The following is a 27,808-nucleotide window of genomic DNA, read 5'->3' as shown; positions in this document are numbered from 1 at the left end:
GCATTCATAAAATACTGCAAGCACAGCTTCAGGAAGGCACCTTCCTTGGTACTTTGATGCTTGCATTTATACAATGTCCTCGTTATCTTCCTTTTTGTTGCACCTGCAGGACATAATTTCTCTCAATAGGTGTGAGGCCAGTCAGGATGTTTTCCCCAGTCTGGACGGAGCAAAGGTCACCTCAATTGAGAACTTCTATCACTGTCAGAACTGGAACCACCTTCTGGGGTTCTCACCAGCATGAGTTCTGGTAAAACCCTTTCACCGTCTTTTTCAGCTGTGTCTGAGCAGGAGAGGAACTTAGACTGATAAACATCTGTCCTCAGCAAGTGCAGTGGAAGGGAAAGAGCTGGCATGTTCCTCTAGAGTCAGACTTTTGCAGTTGAACTTAGTGAAACAGCTAGAAAAACATGAGGATGAAGGGAATCCATCCTGCTAAGCTCAAACCTTCCTAACACCAATCTGCTGCAGCCATAAACACTCTCCATGGAGAAAATGGTAATACAGGAAAACAGTTGCCCCAGCAAACACAGGAAAGGCAGCAGCCTTGAACTGACCATGAGCACATCAGTGTGCTGGGACTTTGGATTTCACAAGGGCCCTTCTCACAGGAAGGCTCATGTAACCATGGCAATGCAGATCTCTGGATGCATTTCATCCTTGTCACCACTAACAAACAAGTAAGTTAAATCAGATACAGATGAGAAAGGTCTTCCCACTCCTCTTTTTACTGAACAGTTCAGAATTGCCAGGAACCATAAGGAATAAAAGACAACTTCAGAAGAAAAACAAAGTTCCAAGAATCATCACAACTCAGATTTTTATTCAACAGTGAAGTTGAAGGGAATGGTGTTTTTTCCCCTTCAGGGCAAATGTTCCAAATGGAAATTAAGTAAAAATATTGTTCCCCAAAAGTACTCACAATGAAATTAGTTTTCATTAAATATATTTGTTTGGCAAAATAAAATAATTAGAACCCGTACAAAAAAAAATCCCTTGCAAATTTCTAACACTGTAGCAACGACAACGATGTAAACCTGGATGTTTGGCAGTTGTAATTAATTAGTGAAAATTACTGTTGAACTTTGGACCAAGGAAATAAAAATCACTTCAAATAGCAGGAAGCCAATTTCGGAGGCAACTCAGGCTTAGGGAATGCTACAGGAATGGGACATACTAGTGGCTTCATACACGGTTTGTGCCAGTGATCTGCTAGTGTGGGGCTATTGTAAGAGCTGGGAGGAAAAGAAGTTAAAAGCTGTTGCAGCATTGCAGCGTATGGTACAGCAAGAACCTGCAGACTTTCCATTCTGGGAGCCGATCAGTTGGGTGAAGGCTGGAGGCAAGAGTTGAGATGACAGTGGAGAGAATAATGACAGTGACGGATGGTGCAAGCACTGGGAAGCAGTTAACCAATTTCATCATCCCATTGGGTTCAGTGGTGAGCAGACTCTTGTGAGTGTCTGGGGGAATCTTCTGCTTACAGTAGCTGCTTTTGCTCCCTACCTCCCTCCTCCTTCCAGTTAACGCCTCTGCCCTGCCAAGTGGGTTTCACAGGCATGCAGTTTGATAACAACATCCTTTAGTTAAGAATGTCTATTCCAGTATTAAAAATGTAAAAAAAGTCCTCAGGAGGGTGTTTCTTAGTGGCAGTCTTTGCCTTAAGCAAGGCCAATGGCCCGCAATTACAAGTTAATTAAAGCAATGTGGATTTGGATGAGCAATGGGGAAGATGGGAATGGGGAAGGAAGGGATGCAGGGAACAGGGAGGAATGCAGGGAACAGGGAGGAATGCAAGTGTTTCTACATCCCTCCCCAAAGCCAAAATGCAAGGTGCAAAAGTGGGTTTCTTTTTTTCCTCACACTCTTCTTTTTTTTTTTTTTTTTTATAGTATCTCTCCAGTTTTAATGTATTTCCAGTTTCAGAGCAAGTTTCAGTGACTGCCTCAGTTACAGTCATAAACAAAGTCGTAGTTGCTGGGCTCCTTTGGGATAGGTGGGGGAGCATCTGGGATCTGTATATTTTCCAAGTCAAGGAGGCGCAGCTTTATCTCCATGCTGAGCAGCGTGTCCAGGTCGTTCCGCGTTAGGTCACTCAACATGTCCTTCCCGAGGAGGGCGTTCAAACCATCGGTCCACACACAGTACTGCAAGGAAAAGGATAAAAACTGCCATTACCAGACTTTTCATACTCAAACTCCTTCTCTGGTCTGGTCCTCTATGGTTACTGCCTCCATGGGGATTTACAAAGAGACCTAAAATTCGGTTGATGCATTTTATCAGCTCATATCAGGAAGAAGGCTTTCACTGAGCTGCTCAGAAAATGGAAAAAAAAACCAAACCATAAAATGGTAAGAAATTACAGTATTTAGTTGTTTGACAATTTCGAATCTCCTCCAAATTTCTTGTTGAATGTTCTTCTGCAATTACTGGAGAAGCAAACAGTAACTTAGGACAATAAACCTCTGGAGAAATCTCCTTCACTCCTCTCATTGTCCTTCCCCACTACCTTTAAAAAAGCTGATTATCTTACACTAACTAAACTTTTAATTCCAAGTCAGTTAAGTTAGGTGAACTAAAACCCACCCTTAAATCCTTCTTGGTTCTTAGTGTAAAAAATCCTGCACTATCTGTTTTTATTGTTTGCATTCCTATAAATGAAGTTGCTACAATTGATAGTTTCCCTTATCTATGCCTACTTTACCACTATTTTACACAAAGTAACATATTGTGAAAACTACAGTCAGTTAATGCTATGTCCCTCATGAAAATTAAATGCCAGGCAGCTTGGGTGTAATACTAAATGCTGCAAACGCTGAACTGGCCTCTAAAATCTTTTCCTTACTGTTAGCTTTTTTCTAACAGGAGATGCCATCTTTCCCAACAGCTGACAGCTTGTGATAAACGTGGGCTGAATAACCATTTAAAATCAGCAAAAAATTCAAGGGAGATTGGTGATCTAGAGTCAATTTCTATTGAATAAGTCACTTCCATTTATTACTACAAGCCATTTATTCAACTATGAACAGAAGTACTCAAATGCTGTCATCTAAAAATAAAGATTTCAATCTAAACTTGTGTCCTAGTTTGCAGGAGAAAAATTAAATCAACCGTAACTGCATTTTTATCTTACAAATACTTCTGCTGGATTTCATGCCAAAAAAAGGGTTTTTAAATTTAGCTGACCATTTGCTACATGATGCTGCCGAGTTTAAAGATAGCCATGGTTGACTTCATCCCACAGCAGAAATGAGGATTATTTTTAAGGAAGAGAGAGAAGCACCCCCTCTTCATCCAGAAAAAGGGCATATTTCAAAAATAGGATGGGTTAGCACACTTCAGCATCCGAAGTGGAATCCAACCCACTTAAGTCAGTAACAAAACAGTAGCAGAGGGAGCTTTTTCACCCAGGGTGTGGGCAAGCCAAGCCACAGCTTTAATATGAGATCAGCTATATAGAAGAGACTTTAGAGTTCAGGTTGTCCTGCTAACAAGTACTAAATAAACAACTTAGCCTGCCTATTCTAGGCTGTTAAAGTGTGCCACTGAAGAGTTTTAAAGCATACAATTTTTTTGGATCATATGTACAATGTCAGGAAAAGAAAGAAGCTATTCTAGAAAAATCATTATAGTTGAACAGACTGTAATCTTTTTATGATTTACTTGAAATCTTTCTTGGTGAGAGTTTTCCCTGAATTTATTACGAAGAAAGAAACAGACAAGCAAAAGGTTCTGCTCAGGTTACAGGAGAGCAGAGAATCTTTTCAACAGATGCAGCCCCTGACGTAAATCGTCCATCACCTGTGCAGTGAGTGCAGCCAGCTCTTCCTCTGGGGAGGAATCCCAGAGAGCCAGAAAGCAAAACTGCAGCTCTCCCCTCTTCCAGATATAACTCATTCAGGGCCCACAGATACCAAATTCTGGCCACAATTCTGATGAGTGCAATGGCCTGGAAAAGGGGCTTCCTCTCTAATCTTCATATTGGCAAATGCACCTAATTAAACTCCTGCACATGTTGAGCAGAGAGACACCCTAATGAGATAGTGGAAAAACAGAGGCATTCATTCAGAAGTCTTTTTCTTTTTAATATGCAAAAGAGACTAAGAGCCACTGAAAAATTAATTTATGAGATTCATTTTCATAAAACTCCAATGAAACCTAATTATGGCCTCCCTCATCAGTTTCTCTGTCAAAAATCATGGATAAGATTAATCCACCTTTTTTGCTGTGTAGTTGAAACCAGTTATTAGTATTTAAATGAAAAACAAATACAATGGAGTGATCTCATAGTACTGAATCCCCTGGCTAGCAGTAAGCTCCAACAGATGGCTAAGGGAATTGACAAACTTAAGTGTGCTAGAATGAGGTCCAAATCTCAATGATACTGGTTCAGTAATGGGATTTTATCGAAGAATTACCTTGGGAGACAAGAACTAGAAAGGTTGCACGGGCTTTATCCATCTGGATGCAGCCCTGAGCAACCTGGTCTGAGCTCATTGTTGACCTGCTTTGATCAGGAGGTTGGACTCAGGACACCTCCAGGGTTCCTTGCAGCCAGAATTATCATATGAGCCTCGTTCAATTTTTCTTTTTAGGACACACTCAACTCCCACATTTCAACCTCGCTCTACAATCACGAGGGCTGCACAAGTACTTAAAAAAGCCTTGCAAGTCTGACCTGAAATTGTCATGTACCAACATCATTCCTGGTGCTTCACACAAAGCTTTTAGAAACTTGAGATGTCACCACCAAATCTCCCAAACTGACAATGCTGCTAAACACTTGTATTAACAGGTACCCCAACTACTTAGATGAAGAGTCACAGGCTTCAAACAAGCTACTTGCCTTTCCTTGTGGGTGCTTCCTCTGAACACTTGTACTTTCTACTTTAATCACAACTCACTCTTCTGCAGGCCATGGAAAAATACAGAGGAAGTGAGATGTCCTTTTAAAAACTTTCATTTGGGAACTGTCAAGTGACAGCAGAGACTGTTGCCTCTGGCCATTTGTTTGAACATATTAATTTTGTTTCAAAGAAGCTGCACAATACCAGAAAGAGAAATGAAGATAAAAGGTGTGTTAATGCAATCATGAGCAATTGGGTTAGTGCATCTCACTGCTACTGCCTGTCAGTGGGATGCAGTAGCAGCTTTTGAAACTTGGGACCATTAAAATCCACTTGTAGCTATAGGCTATTTGAGATACAGTGGATGAGAAAATTGTTTGTTTTCATGTCCATTTGCGCTTCTGAGCTGAAACCGTCTATAATTCAGTTTCTGGAGAATTTGTATCAGAAATCATCAAACCTATATTCAGTTCAGAGGATGAAGACAACCATGTGTTGCTTAGAACTACAGCTCTAGTGGCACATTGTGCATGGGACACTATTGGTCCTTTCTCTTACACAAAAACTGACCAGCAAATACTTCTCTGGAATGAACATCCTTGGAAATGACACTCAAATATTAATCCACAGAAAGACCCAAATGGGCATAACTGTATCTCCTCTCCTAAAATTAACAACTAGTTGAAGGTTTTAGTCCAGAACAACAAATGTTGAAGTGGCATAACTAATACACTTCACTTGTAAAACAATTTAATGCACTTTTTAAACACTACAGAAGAATGCAGTTTAGAGCAGTCTTCTGTAGTTCATCGTATTAGTACAGTGTTCAGAACTGAGACCAAATGTGATACCTAAAAATAAGTGTGCAAATGGAATACAACTCTTCTTGCTTTAGAAACAAGAAGGATTTTTTTTTAATGTAGCAAATTCTGCTAAACCTTTACTTGAAATTTCTTTGAGGAAAACACATCCAATGATTCGACACAATTAAGATAAATTAATTCCATCACATTCCAGAAGGTGATGATGTCTTCTGTTTCCTTGTGGCTTTTACTAAGGGGGCAGGAAAGGGGCTGTCATTCATCCTTGCTATTGGTATTTACATTGTCTTTATACAAGTGAAAGCCATTGCAAAACACTCTCCTGTGGAGATGGAATAGAGGGGGCCTTCTATGATCACCTGTCATGAAAGGTCTTAAACAATGTGAAAGTAAGAAAAAGGGGATATAACATTCTGGAGAGCACAAGTCTTTGGCTGAAATTGAGACCCAGTGATGGTATAACCACCCCTGATTATGGCAGTGATTCTTTGAAAGCTTGGCTGTACAAATTCTCAGTGTTGAAAGTTCACACAGCAAAATTCTCTAGTGTCTGAAGTACAGCAGACGACAAGAAATCAGGAACTGGTGAGTGAGGGCTGTAGAACTTCCAAGGTCTGCCCAAGCGCTCTTATTTCTCTTTCTCATGGCTCACATTTCAGGAGGGCTTAGAAATACTGGTCTGTAATTTGCAGCTTCATGTGCTCCGTGATGTAGGAATACAAAACACGTTTCTTCTGTGCCTCAGATAAGCATGAAAATTTCAGAAGGTCTTTTTCCTATCCTAGTCCCTTCAATGTCAGTTTGTTTTGAGACATGACACTGATTTATATGTTCTTACAAAGCCATCTGGTGCCTTAATGCAACTAAGATAACTTCAAAAAAATTTCTATACTCTGAATATGACTTACCTCATGCTTGTCTGGAGCAATAAAATTCAACTGGCCGCTTGAGTCATACAATATAGAGAAAGCAAGCTCCAGCACCTCCTGGAACAATACAAAGAAATAAATATTAATGCTGCATGAGTGAGGCATTCGTACATTCAGGTCTGTCTTTCTTTCTTACCCATTATTCCCAAAACCAAGTTGAAAAGTGGTTTATGGTAGCCTCCTGTCTGACCAAAGCTGCAGCAGTACCAGACTGCTGCAAGAGACTGGCACAGCAAGAATACTACCACGGTTGCTTCAGTCAAAACAAATTCGCCCACCTCAGTGCTTATCATGGCCCACTGGGTCATGAATTACTTCAGCATTTGAGTTTAAATTTGAGCTAGGCAATGGTGAGGACTGAAATCAATATAATGAATAATACTACACTTGCAAGAAACTCTTCATTAAGGTTTTTTTTTACTTTGTATAGATTAAACTCAGGAAGTTCTGCAAGGTTTGGCTCCTTGTGTTAAAAATCTTGTCAGGACAATTAATATCCTGGCATATACTTATGCTCTTTTCACCTGCTGGAAATACATGAAATTATTCACTCTTGGGAGAGTTCTGTAATTTTGTTTCCATCTGAACCAGAATCACCAGCCTCAGTCAAGCCAAACTGTGCCGGTTACCTAAAGACACGAAGGAATTTTGGGAAAGGAAAAAGCAGGGGTTTTTTGCCCCCTAAACACTGAAGCTGGAATTGTAAAAGGTACCTAGGAGAATTCATAAAGTGCTGACCTTTCCTCAAAGTCACCTGGAGTTGAAATCCCACAGGGAAGCCCAGGTAATCTGAATACATAATGATCTTTCTGTGGACAGCAGTGATCATGCAAAGATGTTTTCTTATCTGTTGCCATATTATGGTTTCTGCCTGCATCATTACAAGCGCCATTACAAGGATCTCACAATCTGTGAGCTCAGAGGTGTGGATATATTAACTGTGGAAAAGAGACCCAGCTACATAGCAGAGTGCTGACTTGTAACTATGATCTGTGTCACATGTCCTGTTCTTTTCGCCTCTTGGCTTCCTCAGCCCTGTCATAATGACAGCTTTTGCTGACTCTCAGCTGACAACAGTCCCTGCACTGCCAGTGGTGAAGGGAGAAGGGCTTCCTAAATTTGCCACACTAAGCTTTGAAATGGAAGAATTGACTGTGGGGACTGTGGCATAAACATTGTTCTAGATTTTTTACTCCCGAGCTCCTGGTCTGAGACAGATACAGATATCTGGATTTCTGTAAGGGCTTTTTTGGTTTTGAAGTTGTATGATTAAGAGCAGAGTCTGAACCATAAAACTTGCAATCCTTAGGGATAATCTTGGATTATAAGAGATCAGGCTTCTTTTGGGAAATGTTCTTGTTTTCCTTGAGTTTAGTTACTAGGTTCGATTTGGTGTATTGCCAAGGCTACAGGAGACAAAGCTATGTTAAATCCTCATGGTGTTAAATATCCATGGAGGCTGCAAGTGAAAACACTGCTGGTGCACTCAGCAAGCCAATGGCTCAGGGCTCACGCGGCCTTTTTGTGTTGTAGGCATGTCTTTCAGCCACACCTTACTAAGAGTGATGTCCCTCATTACAGAAACAAATCTACCTCTGCCCACATGAATCTGCCATTATCTCCTCACACAGTGTTATGAATTACTGACAGAATACACCAAGTAGTGCCACTAAGGTTGTAGCTCTGAAAAAGGGCTTGTACTCTTATACTGGGATGTTCCTGAATTTCATGAAGGTCAACAATCCCACAGGCCTGACCCCTGTAATTTTTCCTTTGGGAAGCTCCAACAAATCTAACTTCTTCATCTCAAAGAGAGAAAAAGGAGGAAAAAATATCTCTGCTTGGAAGAGGAATGTGTCAGGATGTCAAGGGTTTGGTCATTTCCAGTCAGGCAGAGAATGAGAAAGGACTGCATTAATGGCACCAAGCTTCTCTTTCTGGGGTAAAGTATTATACTGGCAGCACTGGCTACAGCTCAGCTTTTTTGCTGGCTGCCCTGAACTCTAAAGGCTTGGGAATTACAACTTACAGGTGCCAGCATCTCTGTTGCTTTATGCATAGCAAACTGTCAAGGAAAATGGAAGCCAAAGGAGCTGGAGTTGCCAGCTGGTCCTCCACACTGACGGTGGTCTCAGTGGTTGAGCTGGCTGACTTGTCAAGGACCCCCACCTGGTTTTTTACAGCCCCATCAATGACAAGGAGGAGCTGGCAGTTCTTAAAGGAGAACTGGTCAGTCTTTATCAGCTGTCTGAAGTTTTCTTTTCTCTGTTCTACTTCTCAACCTTTCTCAAAGTAATTTTTCACTCAAGCCTTTTCCACTTGTTTCTCTATCCCTCTGGTATTTTTTTATCTCACATTCCCTCCAACCCATTCCTTCCTTCTTTGTTTTTCTCTCCTCCTCATGCACCTGAAGCTGCTGAGCTCGCTCCCTTGGCACTCCTAGCTCCTTCCACATGTCAGACCTCTGCCCTTCTCAAAGGTAGCAGCCTTGGGGCTCACAGTGTGCCCCTCTTCTGAGCTGTGCTGAGAACAGAGAACAAGAGACTCTGCAGCAGCAGGCCAATACTTCCCACGCCTTGGATTCCGCTCTCTGGGGGAGGCTGTGGTTGGTGGTATGAAGGAGAGGTTGCTCTCCCATGCCCACAGCTTCTCTCTCCCCCAGTCTCCACTGGTCCCCAACAAGGCCAGAAGCCACGAAAAGGCATTTTGGGTGCCTATGGCAAAGTGATCCCATGCAGCTGGGATGACCTCACTACTTTCTGCCTGCTCTGTCTTCAACACCCTCAGAACATCCATGTCTTTACTGAAGGCTGAGGCCTCTCACCGTGTGGAGTTTGCTTGCAAGAGTCAGAAGATCTGCCCCAAAGAATGAGGAGAGGTTTGGAGAGATTCGGAGAGGAGAGGTTCAGAGAGTAGAGGTTCGGAGAGGAGACATTTGGTTCAGAGAGGTTCGGAGAGGTTCGGAGAGGTTCGGTTCGGAGAGGTTTGGAGAGGTTCGGTTCGGAGAGGTTCGGTTCGGAGAGGTTCGGTTCAGAGAGGTTCGGTTCAGAGAGGTTCGGAGAGGTTTGGAGAGGAAAGGTTTGGAGAGGAGAGGTTCGGAGAGGAGAGGTTCGGAGAGGAGAGGTTCGGAGAGGAGAGGTTCGGAGAGGTTCAGAGAGGTTCGGAGAGGTTCGGAGAGGTTCGGAGAGAAGAGGTTCGGAGAGGTTCGGAGAGGTTCGGTTTGGAGAGGTTCGGTTCAGAGAGGTTCATTTCAGAGAGGAGAGGTGAGGTTCAGAGAGAAGAGGAGAGGTTCAGTTCGGAGAGGTTCGGTTCGGTTCGGTTCGGAGAGGTTCGGTTCGGAGAGGTTCGGTTCGGAGAGGTTCGGAGCTTCATTCATCAGGGGTGTGAGCAGAACCATTTCAGCTGACTAAAAAGGCACAAAGCCTAAACCTACCACATCAGCAAATAAAGGATGATAGGAGAACACTTCAAAATACCTGGCCATGTTTTTTTCTAATTTTTCTGTCACGCTTTGAAGGCTGCAAAATCTGACATATTTCCTTTCCTTGAAAATCATTGGTACTACTTGGGAGTCAGAAATAAGCATTTAAAAATTAAACCTGATTTAAAAACACAAGCAAGACAAACAATAATGGATTCAGATCTGGTCCCATCACATTGTACCAGCTTCATATGCATGCAAATTCCAATTCAGTTTTACTCTTATTTCTTTCTGAATTGTCCTGCTGAAAGAACAATGGCCATGTGCTGGCAAATGAAGAGATGCTGAAGCCTTTGTTATGGACATTTTGCCAATTCCAGCTATGCTCATAGCATGGCATTCTGCCATCCAATTTTCTTTTTTGCCAATGAATAAAATCGAGGTGGACGTTATATATGTACAAAGAAAGCATAGAATGAAAAAGGCCTCTTAAAAATATATCACTGATTGTGAAATTTCAGAAAGTGAAAGGTTTCATACACCAAATTCAGCTGAATTGCATTCTGTGTCTGCCTTTTATAAATTTTAATTGCATAACCCATATATAACTTGATATGCTGCATAAAACGTTATACCTATGTCAGTTAAACAGTTGCAATATTGTGCCTGACAGTTTGATCAGGATCACAGATTAATTCAAAAATTCTGTGCTTCTCAGGGGAAGAAACAAGGGATTGAGGAAATAAAAAAGGCAAATCCACCAGAACAAAAACCTCAAAGCCTATCAAAACCCCTGCACCACATCAGAAACAGTAAACCCATCAAAATTGCCATTGTCTGGGTCACAAATAGAACTCTCCAGCAAGGATGCAGCCATGCTACCTATGAATTCCTGATCTTCACATTCTCAGCCAGAAAATTTTATACCGGCCCAAAGAAATTTTACCTAAGGAAATGGGGCAATGCTGAGAGCTGAGGACAAACTGATCTGCAGCATTCCTATTTAGCATTAAATACTATCTAGACATTACTGCTCCATAACGATGACACATTTCCATCACTGCCACCCACTGCTTACCATCTTTCCCATTTGTGCGGACATATGAGTGCTAAGACAAGGAAGAACTAAAAATATTTTATATGCATCACATAAATGTCCCAGCCAAATGTGTTGATGGTTCAGCTCTAACATGAGGTGGGAGTTGTATGTAATCTATTGTACTCATGTGTTTGTGTTTGTGCCCTGATTCAGAAAATCAACAAGGAAAAATACTCCTGGGATTTTCTTTTCCTCACTTGACATGATTTTTTTCCTTTCTTACCATGTAAAGCCATATTAAAAGGAGAGCAACTTCTCTGCTAGAAAACAAATCAAAAAATACTCAGGATGCTTTGCCCATCTGTGCACAGTTAAGGAAAGAGAAGTTGCAACTATGAAGGTCTAACTAGTTGTGCGATGTGGCTTTGACAGTGCCTTCTCAATTTTTATGGCTCCATTAGAACTGCTTTTTCCAGTTTTATCCAAAGCATTGAATCAGGAACTCTTAACTTCACTATTTTGTCCATCGAAATCTTCTTCTGGTCTGACCCCAAATTTCTCAGTTTCAGGTAATTAGAAATTCTGGTTCAAAATTTGTGATCTGGCTCCCAGACCTCTCAGGGTGTTGTTCCAGGTCAGACTGAACATCATTAGAGTCTCATTGCTTCTTGTAAGGTGAGGGAGACAGCCTGGTAGAAAACTTATTAACATATCTCATGGAATATGGTGTTCACCACTAACGATGCCAGTTGTTGCTAGTAACTCCATTTCTTCTTGATGTGGTGAAAATTCTTACTAAGAAACACTCTGCAAGATTCTGGCACTGCACAATTTTAGTACTATTGTCAGCTTACAGTTCTTGCTCTGAAACTCTGAAAGGTAGTATAAATCTAATTTAAGCTGAATATTGTCTCCTACACAATTTTTTCCCAAATGAACTGCTGAGCACATCCTTACACGCCTCCTTAGTTTCCCAGGATTTACCTTACAGCCTTTTGTTGGCAGTGGTTTTTCTGACTGGACCTGCAGGTATCATCAGCTGGACATTAACTGCAATTTTGGCATGTGTTCACTGAATGTGAGTTCACCAGAGAACACAGCTGGAAAAAGCTAGTTATTTATCTGAGACAATATAGGAGTAGGTACCGACAGCCATTGCTGCTTTACTTTAGAGATAGAAAACCTCACTACTAATTACTATTCCAGTTATGCCCTGGGCATATCACAATGCACATCTGCCATGAAATATGAGTAAAGAAGGCTAAGCTGTCCCAATAACTTAAATGGTCTGAGGTGGAAACAAAGGGTGTAGTTACATGGATATGTTGTAGGCTGGAATGAAAAATACCTGTATTACTTCAGGGAAGCTCAAGTTGACAAGCTTAGTATTCTGCACAGTATGTGTTCATAACAATCTGAGAACCATACCTTGTTTTGTTTAAGAGCTCCTTTCTCCTTCATGTGTGGGCAGTCTTTCCCAGTCACAACAGCCTTTATATCTGCCACTGGCACTGCATTAAAAAGAAAGAAAATCAAACCCCAGAAAATTAGTTAGAAGCAAGGTATGTAAAAGCTACAGAGTCTAAAAAGAGGCAAGACTAATATGTTAAAATTGCCATATCCTTTGCCATTTCCAGCCTTTTGTAAGAAAGAAAACTGGAAGAAAACAACTAACACAGGAACCAGTGAGTCTTGACAAAATTTCAGGTGTCTGGATAAAAGTCTGAAAATGCTTTTTCTTGCCTATTTAGACTGCCTTGGGTAAGAGTGTTCCATATAAATGTGTATCTGTGTCTGGACAGTATGTGTAGTCATGGATCTCAAAACCATACTGTTTTCTTCCTCGTTAATGTAATGTGCCTGCTCTGTTTTGTTCTTTCCTAGGCATCCAGGTAAAGTCTCTGCTGGAGAGAGGATGCTGGGCAAGTTGGTCCCCTCACTCAATGGTGTTTTCCTTCTTTTAAAAGCCTTTAGGAATTTTTTAAAAATAGTTTCCTATTTCACTCACACCAGCAGTTTAGTTGCTTTCTGGCAACTAGCAGGAATAAGGAATACTAAGGCTTATAACAAGCCATTCCAATTGCTTTAGAATATGAAGTGATCAGAAATGACTGGAGGGAAAAGAAAGGTAAGAAAAAATACTGAAATCTGCTGCCACTCAGAGTCACAGAGTGAAGTCACTAAAGCATAAAGATAAATTTCTCCGAGTTCCAAGTGGAAGTCAATTTTCCAAAGGTAATTACATTATGGACAATCTGTATGCTCTACAATAGAATATAGTCCCTGAGTGACAGTTTCTACGATCTATAAATAATCCATTATCCTTGTGGCTGCAGAAAAGTATCTTATATATAGAACAGGATAGTAATATGGAAACCTGCTACTGCCCAGTTCTTTACAAACTCTAATGGGAAATAGTGAAGGGGAGAAATGCATTTACTCTTCTACTGGGCGCAGCAACACTATATATTTTATGACAGATTACCTCAGCACTACAGCCAAACGGATGGTATAGGATGTAATAGACATTCTTAAAGTATTTGCTTTGCATGGAAAACTGAAATAAAGGAAATAATTTGACTCTTCACTACTCAACTTCTGCCTTTAGTCTCAGAATTTTATGCTGTGAGCCTGATGACATTTTATGCCTCTGACAGTCCCATTTTGGAGAAGAAGGTACTGTTTTTGAGAGCTGAGAGTAAGCTAGGATAAACTGGAAAATTACAGAGATATTTGACTGCAACTATGGTAGAAAGGTCTTCTTTAGAAAAAAAAAAGTTCCTGCCATTTTTTTGAAGAGGATCAGAAAAAGAATTTCTCTGTTTGCATAAAATAAGATTTTTCTGAGGTCAGACTTCTCAACCAAGAAGGATTTTATCCAGGTTTCATACACTTGAACTGTGTGATCTGGAATGCAGTTGCTGTGGGAGATTACAGTCTGATGTGACATCCTAATCTTTATTTATCTGGAACTTGGCTTATGCCTTTCTTTAGAAAAATAGAATCAAAGACTTCAGGAGGTATCAGAATTTGACTACAAGATGCTGGAGGACGTGAGCACAGATGTCATGTGCTTGCAATGGATAAAACCTTGAGAAAGAGGGCAGCAGTTTTCTGTCCCAGCTGGAGTCTGTATGGCTTGTTATCTCTGCCAGCCTGAAGAGAGGGGTGACGTTCACAGAAGTGAAAAGGTTAAAAACTCACACATTTATTTTTGGGGATTGAGACTAATTATTCAGACTTGGCAAGGAGTACACAAAATGCTTGATGCTGCTCCTCTTGGCTCTGTTTGCTTACCCACTTGTTCTCTTTTATCTTTGGACCTGGCTCGAAATGCTGAGAAGTTGACCATCATATTCAAACTTTAAGAATTCAAAAATGAATAATCTGTCCGGAGACAACCAGAATATTTATGAAAAGTATTCTGTAAAATGCCCAAGCCAGTTTGGTCTGATATGTTTCAAACAATGGTGCCACTTTAAAATCTTGTGACTTGCAGTATTCTCAACTTTGTTTAATGAAAATGTGGGTAGCACTATGGTAAATCTTGTATCATTCATAGCCTGAAAACCAGAGATACTGATGAAATAACCACCTCATTCTGAAACTGCATTGGCATCTACTCTGCCAGCAGCCATGCTGAGGGAACCGTGTGGGTCTGGCCCAGTGGTTTCTAAAGTAGGAGCCTTCTGCCCCCATGGGATCCTGACATTCCTGAGGAGACTCAAGAGCCTACAGAAAATGCAAGTGCCAGTTGCTGCTCACAGTCAGGGTCAGGGGTTTGTGCGTGGAAGCATGATCCAAGCAAACAAATCTGGGAACTGCTGGTCTTGTAACTGTGCCTGTAGTTCAAGTGTGACTTTTGTTCTTCTGTCCTTCTGACTGACATTACTGTAACATTCTGTGGCTATTTCTCTAAGCCTTGTCCACAAAAAGTCTCTTTCTGTGCAGATACAGCAATGTGAATCCCTGTCCTACATTCTGCCAAGACTGCAGTGAGACTGTGGAACATCCTGGAGGCAATCTGTAAGGCAAGGAAAACAAGAGAACGTGACTGCAAACTGTCAGGGCTCCAGCATCACACAGGCTTTTCTTCTTTCCCTCTCAGACTGCATCTGGGAGCCTCGGACAGTTTAAAAGGTGCTGCCTGGAGACAGGTTAGGAGAGGAAATTTCACATAAATCTCCAGTTTTCAGGCTGGAAAAATTTCAAACTTCTGAAAAATTAGTCTTTCTGTCATTCCATGAAAGAAGTGGAACTACCAGCTGAAATACCTGTATAAGCATGTCTTATTTGATAATGCCAAGGATTTTCAGAAAAGAACACAAAGAGTTATTCCTTATTCAATGCTGGATTTCTTGAAGTCACCTACCAGTGACAGAACTATACTCATTATTTCCACTATCATAAAAAACCTTCCCTGGATTACAGGTTAAACCCCTACAACTCACACTGAAGTACAAAGGAGAAATCACTAGAGTATGATGGTTCTGAAGAGCTCCAAAATTACTTTCAACCATAAGAAAAATCCCAATAAATCCCCTGGTAGGAGCTGCCACAGAGACATATCCTCTTCCACTTGGCTACACAGAAACAGTGAGGCCCTCTCCATACTGTTCACAGTGGCCTGTCACCTTCAAGTCCACTCCTCACAATAACAAAAAAATCTCTGCCACATATTCCTCCTCCAGTCACTAGAGACTGCCTGTTTCCATGGACAGGCAGTGCTTCTGCATGTGCCCAAGTATTTTTATTTGACATCCACAGTTAGATGAGCAATGAACACAAACTGTGCTCCTCCCTAGCAAAGACATGATGTTTCCAAGCTGAATGAAATTATAAACTCATTGAAAAGCTTAATGCAGTCCCCACACACACTTGCCAAACCCAGGAGAGTAGTGTTTGAATGCTGGAGGAAATATCCCCTGCTCTTTATCTCCTTAAAGAGAGCTGTTCATAATGTCTTATGTTAAGAGAAACCTACTACAAGTCATAAAAAAGAACTAGCATAAAAGAAGCAGAAGTGTCAAAATCTTTGTGGATAACTTACATTTATCTTGCAAGGAATCATGAGGGACTTCTCCCTGAGGACTTTCTTCCAAGTCTCCGTAGTGCAAGACCTTGTGATTAGGTGAAAGTCGACAATACCAAAATTTGTCTGTTGAAATAACACATTAAACAAGGTCACTGACATGTTTTCATCAGCCTTACCAACAGCAGAGAAGAAAGCTTACTCCAACAAGGTGCTACAGGGAAAGGCAGTTGTCTTTCAGAAGAAGAAATGTGTGGGGTGTATATAAGAAGGATAGGGACTTTGCTCAGTAATTTTACTTGATTAAATGAAGCTGGCATTAATCTACAGGGATTTTGTTAATTACATAGTCACTGGCTCAAAAAAAACCCCAAAAAAACAATACTAGTGAGAAAAAATTCATTTAGTTTTACCAGATATTGTTTACCCTCATGGCCAGAACACTGGCAAAGTAACTACTTTGAGTGGATAACTTTAATTTACCCATAAAAGATTCATTTTTAGCACCCACTTTGTGAAAATCAAGCCCTACCAGCTGTCTTGTGTGGGACACCCAAAAACTGATAAATTTGAAATATCCCGTACTTTATGAAAACTATGACTCATGTCTTTTTTTACAGACGTAGGAGAACACCCCCATGTTTTTGGAGAGACTGGACCTAATAAACATGCAAGGACTTTAAAAGCAGACGTTAAATCTCTTGTCCTGCAAGAGACACACAAATATACGTGTGACCATGCAGTTCACACCCCAGTTTGCATTTTAGTCCTTCCTTGGAGACGTACATTTACATCTCCTGACAACGCGTGCTTCGCAGGACATAATTTCCCCTAACAAACATTTGTTAAAATCTGCTCCTGTGAAGAACATCACCTTTGCAGAGCCAGGCCATCACGCTACCTAGCATGCAAGAATGGTGCTTGCCAATTGCCTTTCTGAAATGGCAAGAAAGAGGTTATCCTTCCTTGTCAGAGCACATTTTATTTAATAAGTAGATCACATAATGTTAAGCTGTCAAAAATACAATCTTGTTACATTCAAACTAAATCTCCAAAAGCTCAGAGCAAGGCTGGATGTTAAAATGCCAGTGGAGGGGGGCAGAGGGCTTCTCTGGCTCTGGGCTTCTCTGGCTCTGGGCTTCTCTCATACTGGCAGTGCTGATGCTGTGCCAAGCAGCAGCCTGAGGGACAATTTAGGGGAGACGTTAGCACTGACACAGCCCTGCGGTGCTGCAGTCGCTGGGAGCCTCAGTTTGGATAAAACACTGGAGCAGCTGTAGAACCAGCATATGTGAGCTCATTTGGAGTGTTAGCAGAGGAAGGGCTTCTTGGCACTGTGAGTAAAACACTGGCTTCACAGACCCAACTGCTTCCTGAAGGACACTCCAGGCCCCTGGCCAGTCATTTAAAATGCAATGCAGTAAAATGTAGACAACTGAATGATAAAAATGGACTTTCACACATCCTTTTAAATTTCTTTGTCACAGGGGATAAAAAGGTTTGGGAGAAAAACCTTACACACTTCAAACTACTTTCTGAGCGTGCAGCCCCTTCTACAGAAAGGTTTCGAAAACTTTAGAAAGCTCTGGCAAAGGCCCAAAATGGCCATGGGAGTGATTTTGATTATCAACCTCACAGACATGCACAACACTGAAAGATTTATGGTAGAGAGCCTGAGATTATGCTCCTGTGATGCATACAAGAAGAGCTGCTGAAATATCAGCATCCCTGGACCACTCGCAAAACTTCTGCAGGGAATTGGGAGCTAGAGCAAGTAGGAGCCCTCATCCAGTAGACTCTCATCTGGAGAGCACACACACAAGCAACTCATTAGGCAGTTTGTGTATCTCAGAAGGATGTATGTGAAAATTGTCTAGATTCATGCCTTTTACTGGGAACTCTCCCAGAACCAAAGCAAAGCCTGATGCTTAAAAACATACCCCCACTGAATCTGATGGTTGACCATTATGCCTAGAGAAAAACCTCCAGTAGCTGCAGCAGGAGCCTTTCATGCCAAGCTTTAACTGCAACCTCATTGTTTATCGGGCTGTACAAAGCAATACACCTTTCCAACTCTAAAATTAAAACAGTAACTTTCTCTTAATAAACACTGATGTGGTTTCACTAGCTTCTCAGTGACCTCAGCAAAAAGATGTTCTAACTGAAAAAGAAGAAAATTACCATAGATTCCTTTCAATTTATCACACATGGGGTTGGTGTTAGCAAGGGTTTGGCTCTTTTATCTCCTAGGGGTTAATATTTTGCCAACCTTTTGGTTCTATCAATGCCATGCTTCAATAATAAGAGAAGAACACCCCTCCATGAAAATTCCTTATTTTGTCTTGGGAAGGGGTGGCTTAATGGGAAGAAACCCAAGCTCTGAATATTTGGGGAGCCTTTTCAGCAATTCCCCATAACCCAAGGTTAATTAAAATCTAATGGCCACAGACTGTAGCTTGAAGCATGTCCAGCACAACTCTCCTGTGGGCTCACTAATAACTCTGCTCTGCTACAGCCTTGCTGTCAAGGGGAAAGCCCTTAAATGAAAGCCACAAATGGAACTAAGGAGGTTTCCTCAACCACAGCCACTAAATGACTGCACCAGCCAGGCTGAGGAGGATGATGGTATTTTGGTAGAAGGGACCCTGGTTTCTACAGCCACTTCAGCCTTACCCATTCCAATTTTTGCTTCAGCTGTACATGATGCTACAAAGAGTATATCAGAAAATATCCCACTCACATGAGATTTCAGTGGAGGGGAACAGTTTGAAACTGGATGCAGCTGTTTCACTGTAGTGCAAGTGCTGAACACAACTATATTGGAAAAGTAGTGTGTAAAATGATCCTGCACTCCAAACAAAAATTATATGAAATTGCTTCCACTGAAAAAAAGGGTCAAGAAGTCTCAATTATGGAATAGCACATGGGAACTTGCCAGCATTTCTTGGAGGTCTAAATTGATAAGAAAAATAAACAGAAGAAACATCTCTTTTCTACTATAACTCAAAAGTGGTGTTTATAAAACAAAATGAAACTACTATCCAAACTCTCCTTTAAACCAAAGTCTGCAGAGTTGAAGTGTCACAAAAGGCTTTAAAGATGGGACAGACCTTCCCTATCAGTCCCTTTACTCCACATTTGGCAGATCCATGTGCATGTGCCCAGCTGGAACAGGGCAACTATGTATTCAGGAAGGAATGGAGTTTGTTTCGGTTTTAGGCCCAGGGTTAAGAATTTCCTCCAAAGACTAGGTCCCTTCTGTGGCCTGTTTTGTATCCAGAGTTACTACACTCACCTCCTGCTCAGAGCAAGAAGCTGTAGGGAGGACAATCACTAACCACCAGTCTGTAGAAATGATGTGGACTTGATATTTCATCACAGTTTTCAGACACTACATTATTTACACTTTCTGGCAACTCCTTATGTCTTTCAGCTCACTGACCACTGATGCAATCACATTAGGGTGCTAGAAATTCTTCTTCGGGAAACAGAATTAGTAATTCTTGTTTTCAATCTAAGAAGTTTTCAAGCAAATTGTTCTGATTTTTCAGATGTTCGCTAAAGCAGCCAGAGGGTTAAATATATCACAGAACAATGTTGAAGACTATAGATGAGCTTAAAAAAAAATCCCAAGTAAGTAAATCACCTACAATTTGGCCACGAAAGTAATATTCAAAATTGTGAACAAAGAGCAGAGCACAGAACATTTTGCTGATGGGCTACAGAGTGCCTGGCCATTCACACAGTGTGTTTCCAAGTGCATTAATGGTCAATGACTCACATGCCTCTAACAATACTATTCCAGGTAAAGAACTGCTGTGGTTAGTACAGAAGTGCTCTATTGTTAGAATCTGTGAAGAAAATAGCTCAGATATGCATGGACAGAAGTCTGAGAATATGTGGTTTTTCCCAAGATACATTCAAGGTTAGTAGATGTTTTTGTTCAAAGAAAAACATCCTCACAGGTCTAGCATCAGCAATCTGCTTTTAAATATTACTGTGAAAATGTGTATTTGTGAAGATTTTATATCTATATATGCCTGTGGGCATGTATATTTTTTTCTTTTTCCATCTCTATTAAAATTGTATTGACATTTTCACTCCAGCTGTCTTAACTGCCTAGATCAAGCCAGGAAGCTCTCCAAATAACTGGCAAATGATTGACCTATGGCATTGTTGGAGGCGTATTTGGTTAACTGGCTCCTCTCAACAAGTCAAGTGTTCACAGAATATTAGGGGTTTTGTGGGACTGTGGAGAGTAGGATGAAGCAGCAGTAGAAAAGAGCTTGGCAGAAAAAAGTCAAAGCTTGTGTTGTTGTTCAGAACTGTTACTTATCCTAGCAAGAGATGGAAAACCTGCCTTCACTAGATTTTTTGTTTCAAGTTAAGCTTTCTCTTTCCAGGTTACTTCCATGGAACCCTGTGTTTTTAATTTAATGGGGTGTGCCACCAGGGTTTCCCTTCCTTCCAGAAATTACTGTTTGAGAAACCTCATGTTGACTACAAAACTGCTTCAATAGCATGCAATTTCTCTGCAGTCTTTATAAAGGTAAAAAGAGAGTTTATTTTCAAGAGCACACACATAACATATACTACAAATGTACAGGATGACAGCATTAGAAGAAGTATGTATTATCCTCAATAAAATGCCTTTATCTGCTACTTAACTCTACTGGAAATAATAACTACTGGGGGTGTAGAGTGCTTGGCAGGTTTTTGCTTTAGTCTTCTCCCTTTTCCTTTAGGAATTATCTAAGGAAGGAGAAAGCTGAAGAGGTTTATCTGTCAGCAGATGTTCATGTTCCAGGAACAAAGAGGGGATTTGCATGATGATCTGCTGTTGAACAGTGATCAGAAGGATAGGCTAGATTTTGCTATTCCATTTCCAACTGATTAAGATACTTAATAAAAACCCGGGAGTTAGTGCAGCAGTTCTCCTACGCAAGGGAAAGGCCATGTATTTTTTAGAAGTGCAAAGGATCCTGCTGGGACAACAATGGTATTTCTGAATTTCAGCTACAGAGAGATCCTGCTATAATCCTGTGCTGAAATACAAAAAACAGAGATCTGAATTTAGATACCTCACAGCTTAATCTTCAGCATCCCCCCAGTGAATCACCTGTTGGATTGGAGGCTTTCCAATGCTAAGTTTATATGAAAGAGTTTAATCTCTCCTCAAAAGGCCATAAGAGGCTGTAAACTCCCTTCTCATTTTTTTGTAAGTCAATTTTTTCAACTTACTGTGACTAACCATGTGTGTCCTACCACATGTTCAGACAATAATCTTAACAGAAGTTTGCTCTGGAGTCTTTATCATGGGCTAATGCCTGTTAATTGTCTTTAAATGGGCAATTTAATGCTTTCAGCTTCTGTGTAGGGCACGTTTAAGTTCGTCTTGTACAATCTGCAGATTTGTGACATTTGTTCCAGGATTGTTTTAAGGGAACAAAAGAATCATAGGAAAGGTGAAAAAAAAATCATATACATACTTTGATATAACACCAATCTGATCATGATGCTCTTACATGTAGGTTGCCACATAACAGGCAAATCGTGATGCCTCAGGGCAGTACTCATCTCTGTGACAGTTCCATGTCAACCTGGATGGACCACGGCCCTTTTAGAGCCTTGGTAATCCTCCATGGCAAGTGGACTCAGTTGGAGCAGAGCACAAGGCAGGTGACAAGGGCTCCTGAACCCCCTGAGGTAGCACTGGGCACTTGTACAGAGAGGTGGGTTGTGAGAGAGGAGATGGGGATGTGGGACAAAGCTAACACAAGACACATTCAGAATTTGGGACTTCTACTATTTGTATCAGGACATTCAGAGGAATTATCTGATAATTGACTATCATAATATTCAGTATAACTAGCTAAACCTTGGGTCCTCCATTTATTTTATTTCACCTTCTAATTCTTGACATCATGACAGCCCTGGTTTTACAGTTTGTGCTGCTTTGGAGTACAGGAGACCCTGAAGGATAAATACAGATTTCAAGAGACCTTCTTCTGCTCTCTCCCAGTTCCCAGTATTTGCTATTTGGACTGTGCCAGTGGACTGTACATACCTAAAACCAAGACCCCAATGGAATGGCTTATATGCCAAGCATACTTCTTTAAATCACAGTTTTAGGTCACAGAATCACAGAATATGCCGAGTTATTGGAAAAGATCCACAGGATCATGGAGTCCAACTCCTGGCCCTGCACAGGACCATCTCCAAACGTCATAGCCATGTGCCTGGGAGCATTGTCCAAGTGCTTCTTGAACTGTATCAGGCTGGTGCTGTGACACTTCCCTGGGGAACCTGTTCGGTGCCCAAGCACCGTCTGGTTGAAAAACCTTTTTCTAATATCCAGACTAAACCTCCTGACGCAACTTCAGGCCATTCCCTCAAGTGCTACCACTGGTCACCACAGAGAAGAGATCATTGTCCGCCTCTCTGCTTCCCCTCGTAAGGAAGCTGTAACTGCAGTGAGGTCTCTCCTCAGTCTGCTCCAGGCTGAACAGACCAAATGACCTCAGCTGCTTCTCACATGGCTTCCCTTCAAGGCCCTTCACCATCTTTGTTGCCTCCTTTGGATGCTCTCTAACAACTTCATGCCTTTTTCATATTATGGTGCCCCAAACCTGCCCCCAGCACTCAAGATGAGGCCACCCCAGTGCAGAGCTGAGTGGACAATCCCTTCACTTGCCCAGCTGGTGATGCTGTGCCTGATGCCCCCTCCAGGACAGGGTTGGCCGTACTGAATTTAGTCCTGGTGGCCTCATGCATCACCATCCTCTGGTGGTTTTGGGTCTACTGCCTCCCTCACACATGATAATTTACCCTTCTGTTTCAGGGAATACAGGAAGTCTATCATAAAGCATACACAACTGTTAAGGGCATGTTGGGAACATGACCTCCTAAATAGGCTTCCATCTGTGAAAAACAATCTATTTTGGTGAAGATAATGTTCTGTGAGGCATGGTCACGTTTTATTTGTTTCCAAAGAATCATGAATTATTTCTGGCCCTGTATAAATATGACATCAAAGCAATTAATCTGGTGGCCTATAGAATTCACTCCAAGGCATGATAGGAAGCGACTCTCTCAACTGAGGACGAGAAGGTTACATTGATTTTTTAAAAAATATTTTTTTTATGCTTCAACTGCACTCTTATAAGTTGAATGAATTTATACTCCCTAAGGCTCTTGATCCTATAAATCATGAACTAACGACAATTTAGGATAAAGTAAACAGTCTATCTTCCTCTTGGAGGTCAGCCAAAAGAAGAATATTTGCTACAAATCCTGCTCCTTGCCTAGAATTTGAGTCATTTGGATTAAGGCTTTGAGAGGAATAAAATAAACAACCCTCACTACTGGTAGCCAAACAAACTACACATTACTTGCTTTCACTCCATGAGTATGCTGATGAAGGAAAAACATGAATTATGGCTCTCTATCCAGTCTGTACAGAAATTCAGAGTAGAATATTGACCATCTTTCTGTGTAGTGGACTTCATACGTGTTAACATGCATGACAGAGACATTAAATAACCTCCACACATTAAGGAAAATTGCCTTCTTGCTTCCATGGAAGGAACCATTGCAGGGATACTTCTCCTTGTGATGAATGCACTTTCTCCCAATTAATCTGAAGGTCTCAAATATTGATCTTTGTCAACTCTTACTCTCAGCTTTTGTAACTTTCTAATTTGTTCTCTATTTACAGAGGAAAACAAATAGTAATCTGAATCCTCACAAAATGAAGGATTTAAAGGGAAATTTTTTGGATATGACTTTAATTAATCTGCTGAGTTAACACTATGTCCCCATTACACTACCTGGAGAAAAAAGCATGCCTCTCTGAGGGGCAAAGAACCATAGGGAGTTTTACTGTATAGAATGAGAAATGACTCACAGAACTGGGAAATAATCTTTTCATATCAATCAAGTATTCATATGAAGGTGCACAAATTACTGATATAAGTGCTTTCAAAAAGTATCTTTAAACATCATAATATAATCATTGTATATGGCAATGTAAGACTAAACCAAACGACAGGCAGTACTACAGGCAGGGGTGCAGAATGAACTTGTTGCATACATAAAGGTGATCAAAGACTGGGAGATTCAAATTCAAGTTTTATGTGCTATTTCTCCAAATATATTGTTTTGAGATGAACAAGTCTGAAAATTCAGGCAGAGAATGTGAGACTGCTGCTTGAGATTTTGTCAAAGGCTGAACTTGTTCCAGATCATCTGAGTGATCAGGCTGAAACCAGTTTCAGGGAAACATAAAATCCTGAAAATCAGTAACTTGGAGATGCTTTCAGATGCTTCCTGGTAAAAGCAATCAAGACAGCACTACAACCAAGGATCCTGCCAGTGAAAATAGTTTTCCTCAGCTCAACTTTTTGACCAAAGTGACAACATAAAGCCAGACTAGGGAGTCTGAGCTATACCTTGTCGACGCCGACTGTTGAGTTTCCTAAAGCAGGTGCCCTCCACAAGTCGATTGAGACGTTGCTGCTTGATCAGTTCTAAGATCTCTGGCTGAATCTTCTCCTTTAGTTCCCTTGGGAAGAGAGAAAGTAGGCACTTGTTAAATATAATCAAAGACCAGAGTCTCACAAGATGTTTCTGCAAGGTGTTTGAAGAGAACATCAGTCACAGACAAGCCCAGGTCAGAATTTAGTCTGCCTCAGAAAAAAATCCCCTTTTTCCTTTTAACAAAGAACAGGAGTCAGGATATCTTTGTTGTAGACATCTCCCTGCTACAACATCAGTGTATGACTCAGGCAAGTTGTTTGTTTTTATATTACTTTACTCATTCTAAAAATAACACTTGCTATAATGCATCAACAAGACTTTTCTGCAGCAAATAATGCTCTTTCATCATAGGAGCCCTGTGAAGCTTATTTGAGGGTCTGCCACCTTTTGTTGCATGATCCTATGCCGATATATATCTCTAGCACTATTATTTAGGGCAACATAAGAAGGCTAGAACATTTTGAAACAACAATGAAAAGCAGGGAGCAATGCCAAAATTAATGATCAGCACTATATTCTTATTCTTAATTTCACATAATTTGATTACTTTATTATTACCAGAATTTGTTGAAGACTAACTCATGACTAGGGATCATCCAAGGATCCAACTTCACCTTTGCCCAGTAGTGCAGAGACCCACAAAATAATATTCTATATCCTTCAGAAAATCTATTTTTTCTTACTTTGATAAGAGTTCAACATGTCAAGAACTAGGCAGAAAACATATGCACATAATATTTAAAGTTTAATTTCATACACCATCACATGGATTCACAGATGTCTGAATTCATCAGTTATATCCTCACTTAGATTCATTAAGAATACATAAAAGACAGGTTTAAACATCAACTCGACAGCAAGCCTAGTAAGATTAAAAAAAAAACCTGAATGTGTAGAGGATTTATAAAATATGAAGTTTGTCAGAACCATAATTTTGCGTTGCTGTGCAAATCAGGTAATACCAGAAATCATTCTGTCTGGCAGTATGTTCCAGCAATCATCATCAAAAGGAAGCTAAGCTGTGGTATCCCTTAGAGACAACAAAAAATTTTCTCCTCTTGAAAACTTAGGAAGCCCATTCTCTGCTTATTTCCACACTCATTTAGATCCTATGCCTTTGATCTGTCAGACCCCCACTGAAGTCACTGCAAACCCTCTGCTACAAAGAGCAGGCCTTTAAAATAAAATGCCCTCTTTCCCCTAGGTGTCAATGGAATGATTGGATGCATAACCCACTGCATATTTACAAGCTGTGAAAATCTAGCTGGTCAAAAACCCAGGGAAGCATTGTAACTATAGAAACAGGCCATCTTTTGGAAATGTGTTATTAGTCCTTTAGGATTTGAATTTTCAAGCACTGTTGTTTTCTTATTGGGATCTAAGACATAAATATGTTGAATGGTTAAATACTGTGATTAAAATAACTTTGTGATTGAATAAATGCCATGCCTTTACTGAGCTGATGAGCTTCCCTATTCCTCAGGTAAAACCTGAGAGCAGGGGCTGAGAATAACAGTGTTAAAACACAAGTGTGGATTACTCAGCAGTTCAGGCTGCTGACTACATCTCCAGCTGGACTAATTTCAAACATTCAAGAGTGGTATAAACATCAGTTTGATATTTAGGTAGTTTAACTCAGAAACTGGATGGTTATCATGAAGTAGGTGTTAAAGATATCATTACACTGTATTTGTAAGACACTACCAAAAAAACCCATAAAATGAATGGATCACCCAGCACATTAACATCTCAGTGTTTGCTCATGACATTCTGTCTTCTGGCCTCTAATGCCCCAGCTGCCCTTTACAAACCAGAAGAAGAGATGGGTTTTTTAATCCAATCCAAAGTGAAACAGGTAATGCTCTCTAAAATACTTCAGTGCCTAAGGCAGACTTTGCACAGGAGAAGGGGAGGTAAGAAAGAAGGGACTTCTTGGCTCTTTGGTTATGTTTTGGAGGCCTTCTGCACACATACATTTTTGTTCTCACAGTTGTGAAGCCCAGTGTGCTACTCTCTTCTGTTTGATGGTCCTTGAGCGTGATCACACAGAGGTTGTGGAGACAACCCATTATTCCATGGAGAAACAGTCTCTGGTAACTCTGGACTTAGTGAAAGCCTGTAAGACCATCAAGCCCTTGCCATGGTGACTTACTGCACTTACTGACCTCAGCAGCTCATGTCAGCACATGGTTATTCTGGCTCGTACAGCTCTCAGATATTTTTCTGACATCATGACTCCAGATATATTTTTGCAAGGTGATCCTGCCACTCAGTGCTCCTCACTGTCAAGGTTTCTGTTGCACCATTTTGAGGTGACAGAAACGGGTCAGAATAATCAAACCACAGCACGCAAACAAAAGATGTGCTTCTTTGAAACTCTGTATTTCCTTCTGAAAGCCATCTGAAGGCAGTACAGTTCTGTTCCTCACAATCAGTGTCTAAACACAGGAGGGTAAGGAGAAAAATCTTTGTGCAAGAAATACATCCTCCTGCCTAATTTTAAAATCCATCATGAACAATGAGCTAAAAGAAGATCATAAATGCAAATACATTTTGTGAATATTTATTTATTATCCCTCAGATGACATTTGCCTAACAGCTTGGGCTTTGTGAAGAGAGGGAACAGACTAAGTCTAAGAAGGCAGTGACTTTAAAAGCTGCCATTAGTTTCCTACTGTGTTTCTGTCCCATAAGAATGTAAAAAGTTAGTGTGCTGATGAGACAGAGTGGTTGAGGGAAACACACATTAATAGATACATGAATATGCTAATTTTGTGATCTCAGTGGTCTTAACACTGGACGTAATACTAACAGCAGTTACTTGTTTTTAAAATATCTGAAAATCATTAGAAATGATTTTCAAGTTTTTCGCATTAAACAAACTCTTCTTCAGCGCCAGTTAAAGGTTTTACCTTTCCAGCTTATAGTTATGACTTCCTTGATAGTGGTTTTCTCTTCAGGATGGAGCATATTACAAACATTTAAATTATTACAACACAATCGGAGAGTAATCCCATTACTGGATTCATGTGTATAGTCCTTTTATCTTTCTGGCATCTAGTTATGCTCTCTCTCCTGATCATGCATTCAGAGCAGGCAGTAGTGACTCTCTCTAACATTGCAGAGAAATATGTAAGAAAAAAAGCAGAAAAGCATCCAGACACCTTCCTCTCTTTCCCCG

General features: G+C 40.7%; 1 protein-coding gene across 7 annotated transcripts in view; it reads right to left on the bottom strand.

Annotated features, from left to right (window-relative positions):
• Window positions 1–803: 803 nt before the first annotated feature.
• ELMO1 (engulfment and cell motility 1) overlaps window positions 804–27,808 on the bottom strand; it is a 304,523-nt gene continuing 277,518 nt past the window's right edge. For all 7 annotated transcript variants that reach the window (XM_063406486.1, XM_063406504.1, XM_063406491.1 and 4 more), the window contains 5 exons: window positions 24,540–24,652; window positions 16,108–16,215; window positions 12,486–12,568; window positions 6,577–6,654; window positions 804–2,147 (listed from right to left, as the gene is read on the bottom strand). In XM_063406486.1, coding sequence (XP_063262556.1) covers window positions 1,947–2,147; window positions 6,577–6,654; window positions 12,486–12,568; window positions 16,108–16,215; window positions 24,540–24,652 — 583 coding nt within the window. In that variant the 3' untranslated portion in view covers window positions 804–1,946. The remainder of the gene's footprint in view (window positions 2,148–6,576; window positions 6,655–12,485; window positions 12,569–16,107; window positions 16,216–24,539; window positions 24,653–27,808) is intronic.

Source organism: Prinia subflava, chromosome 1, assembly GCF_021018805.1.
Source record: "Prinia subflava isolate CZ2003 ecotype Zambia chromosome 1, Cam_Psub_1.2, whole genome shotgun sequence".
In the NCBI taxonomy this organism is placed as follows: domain Eukaryota; kingdom Metazoa; phylum Chordata; class Aves; order Passeriformes; family Cisticolidae; genus Prinia; species Prinia subflava.
This window is presented reverse-complemented; position numbering and strand designations above follow the sequence as displayed.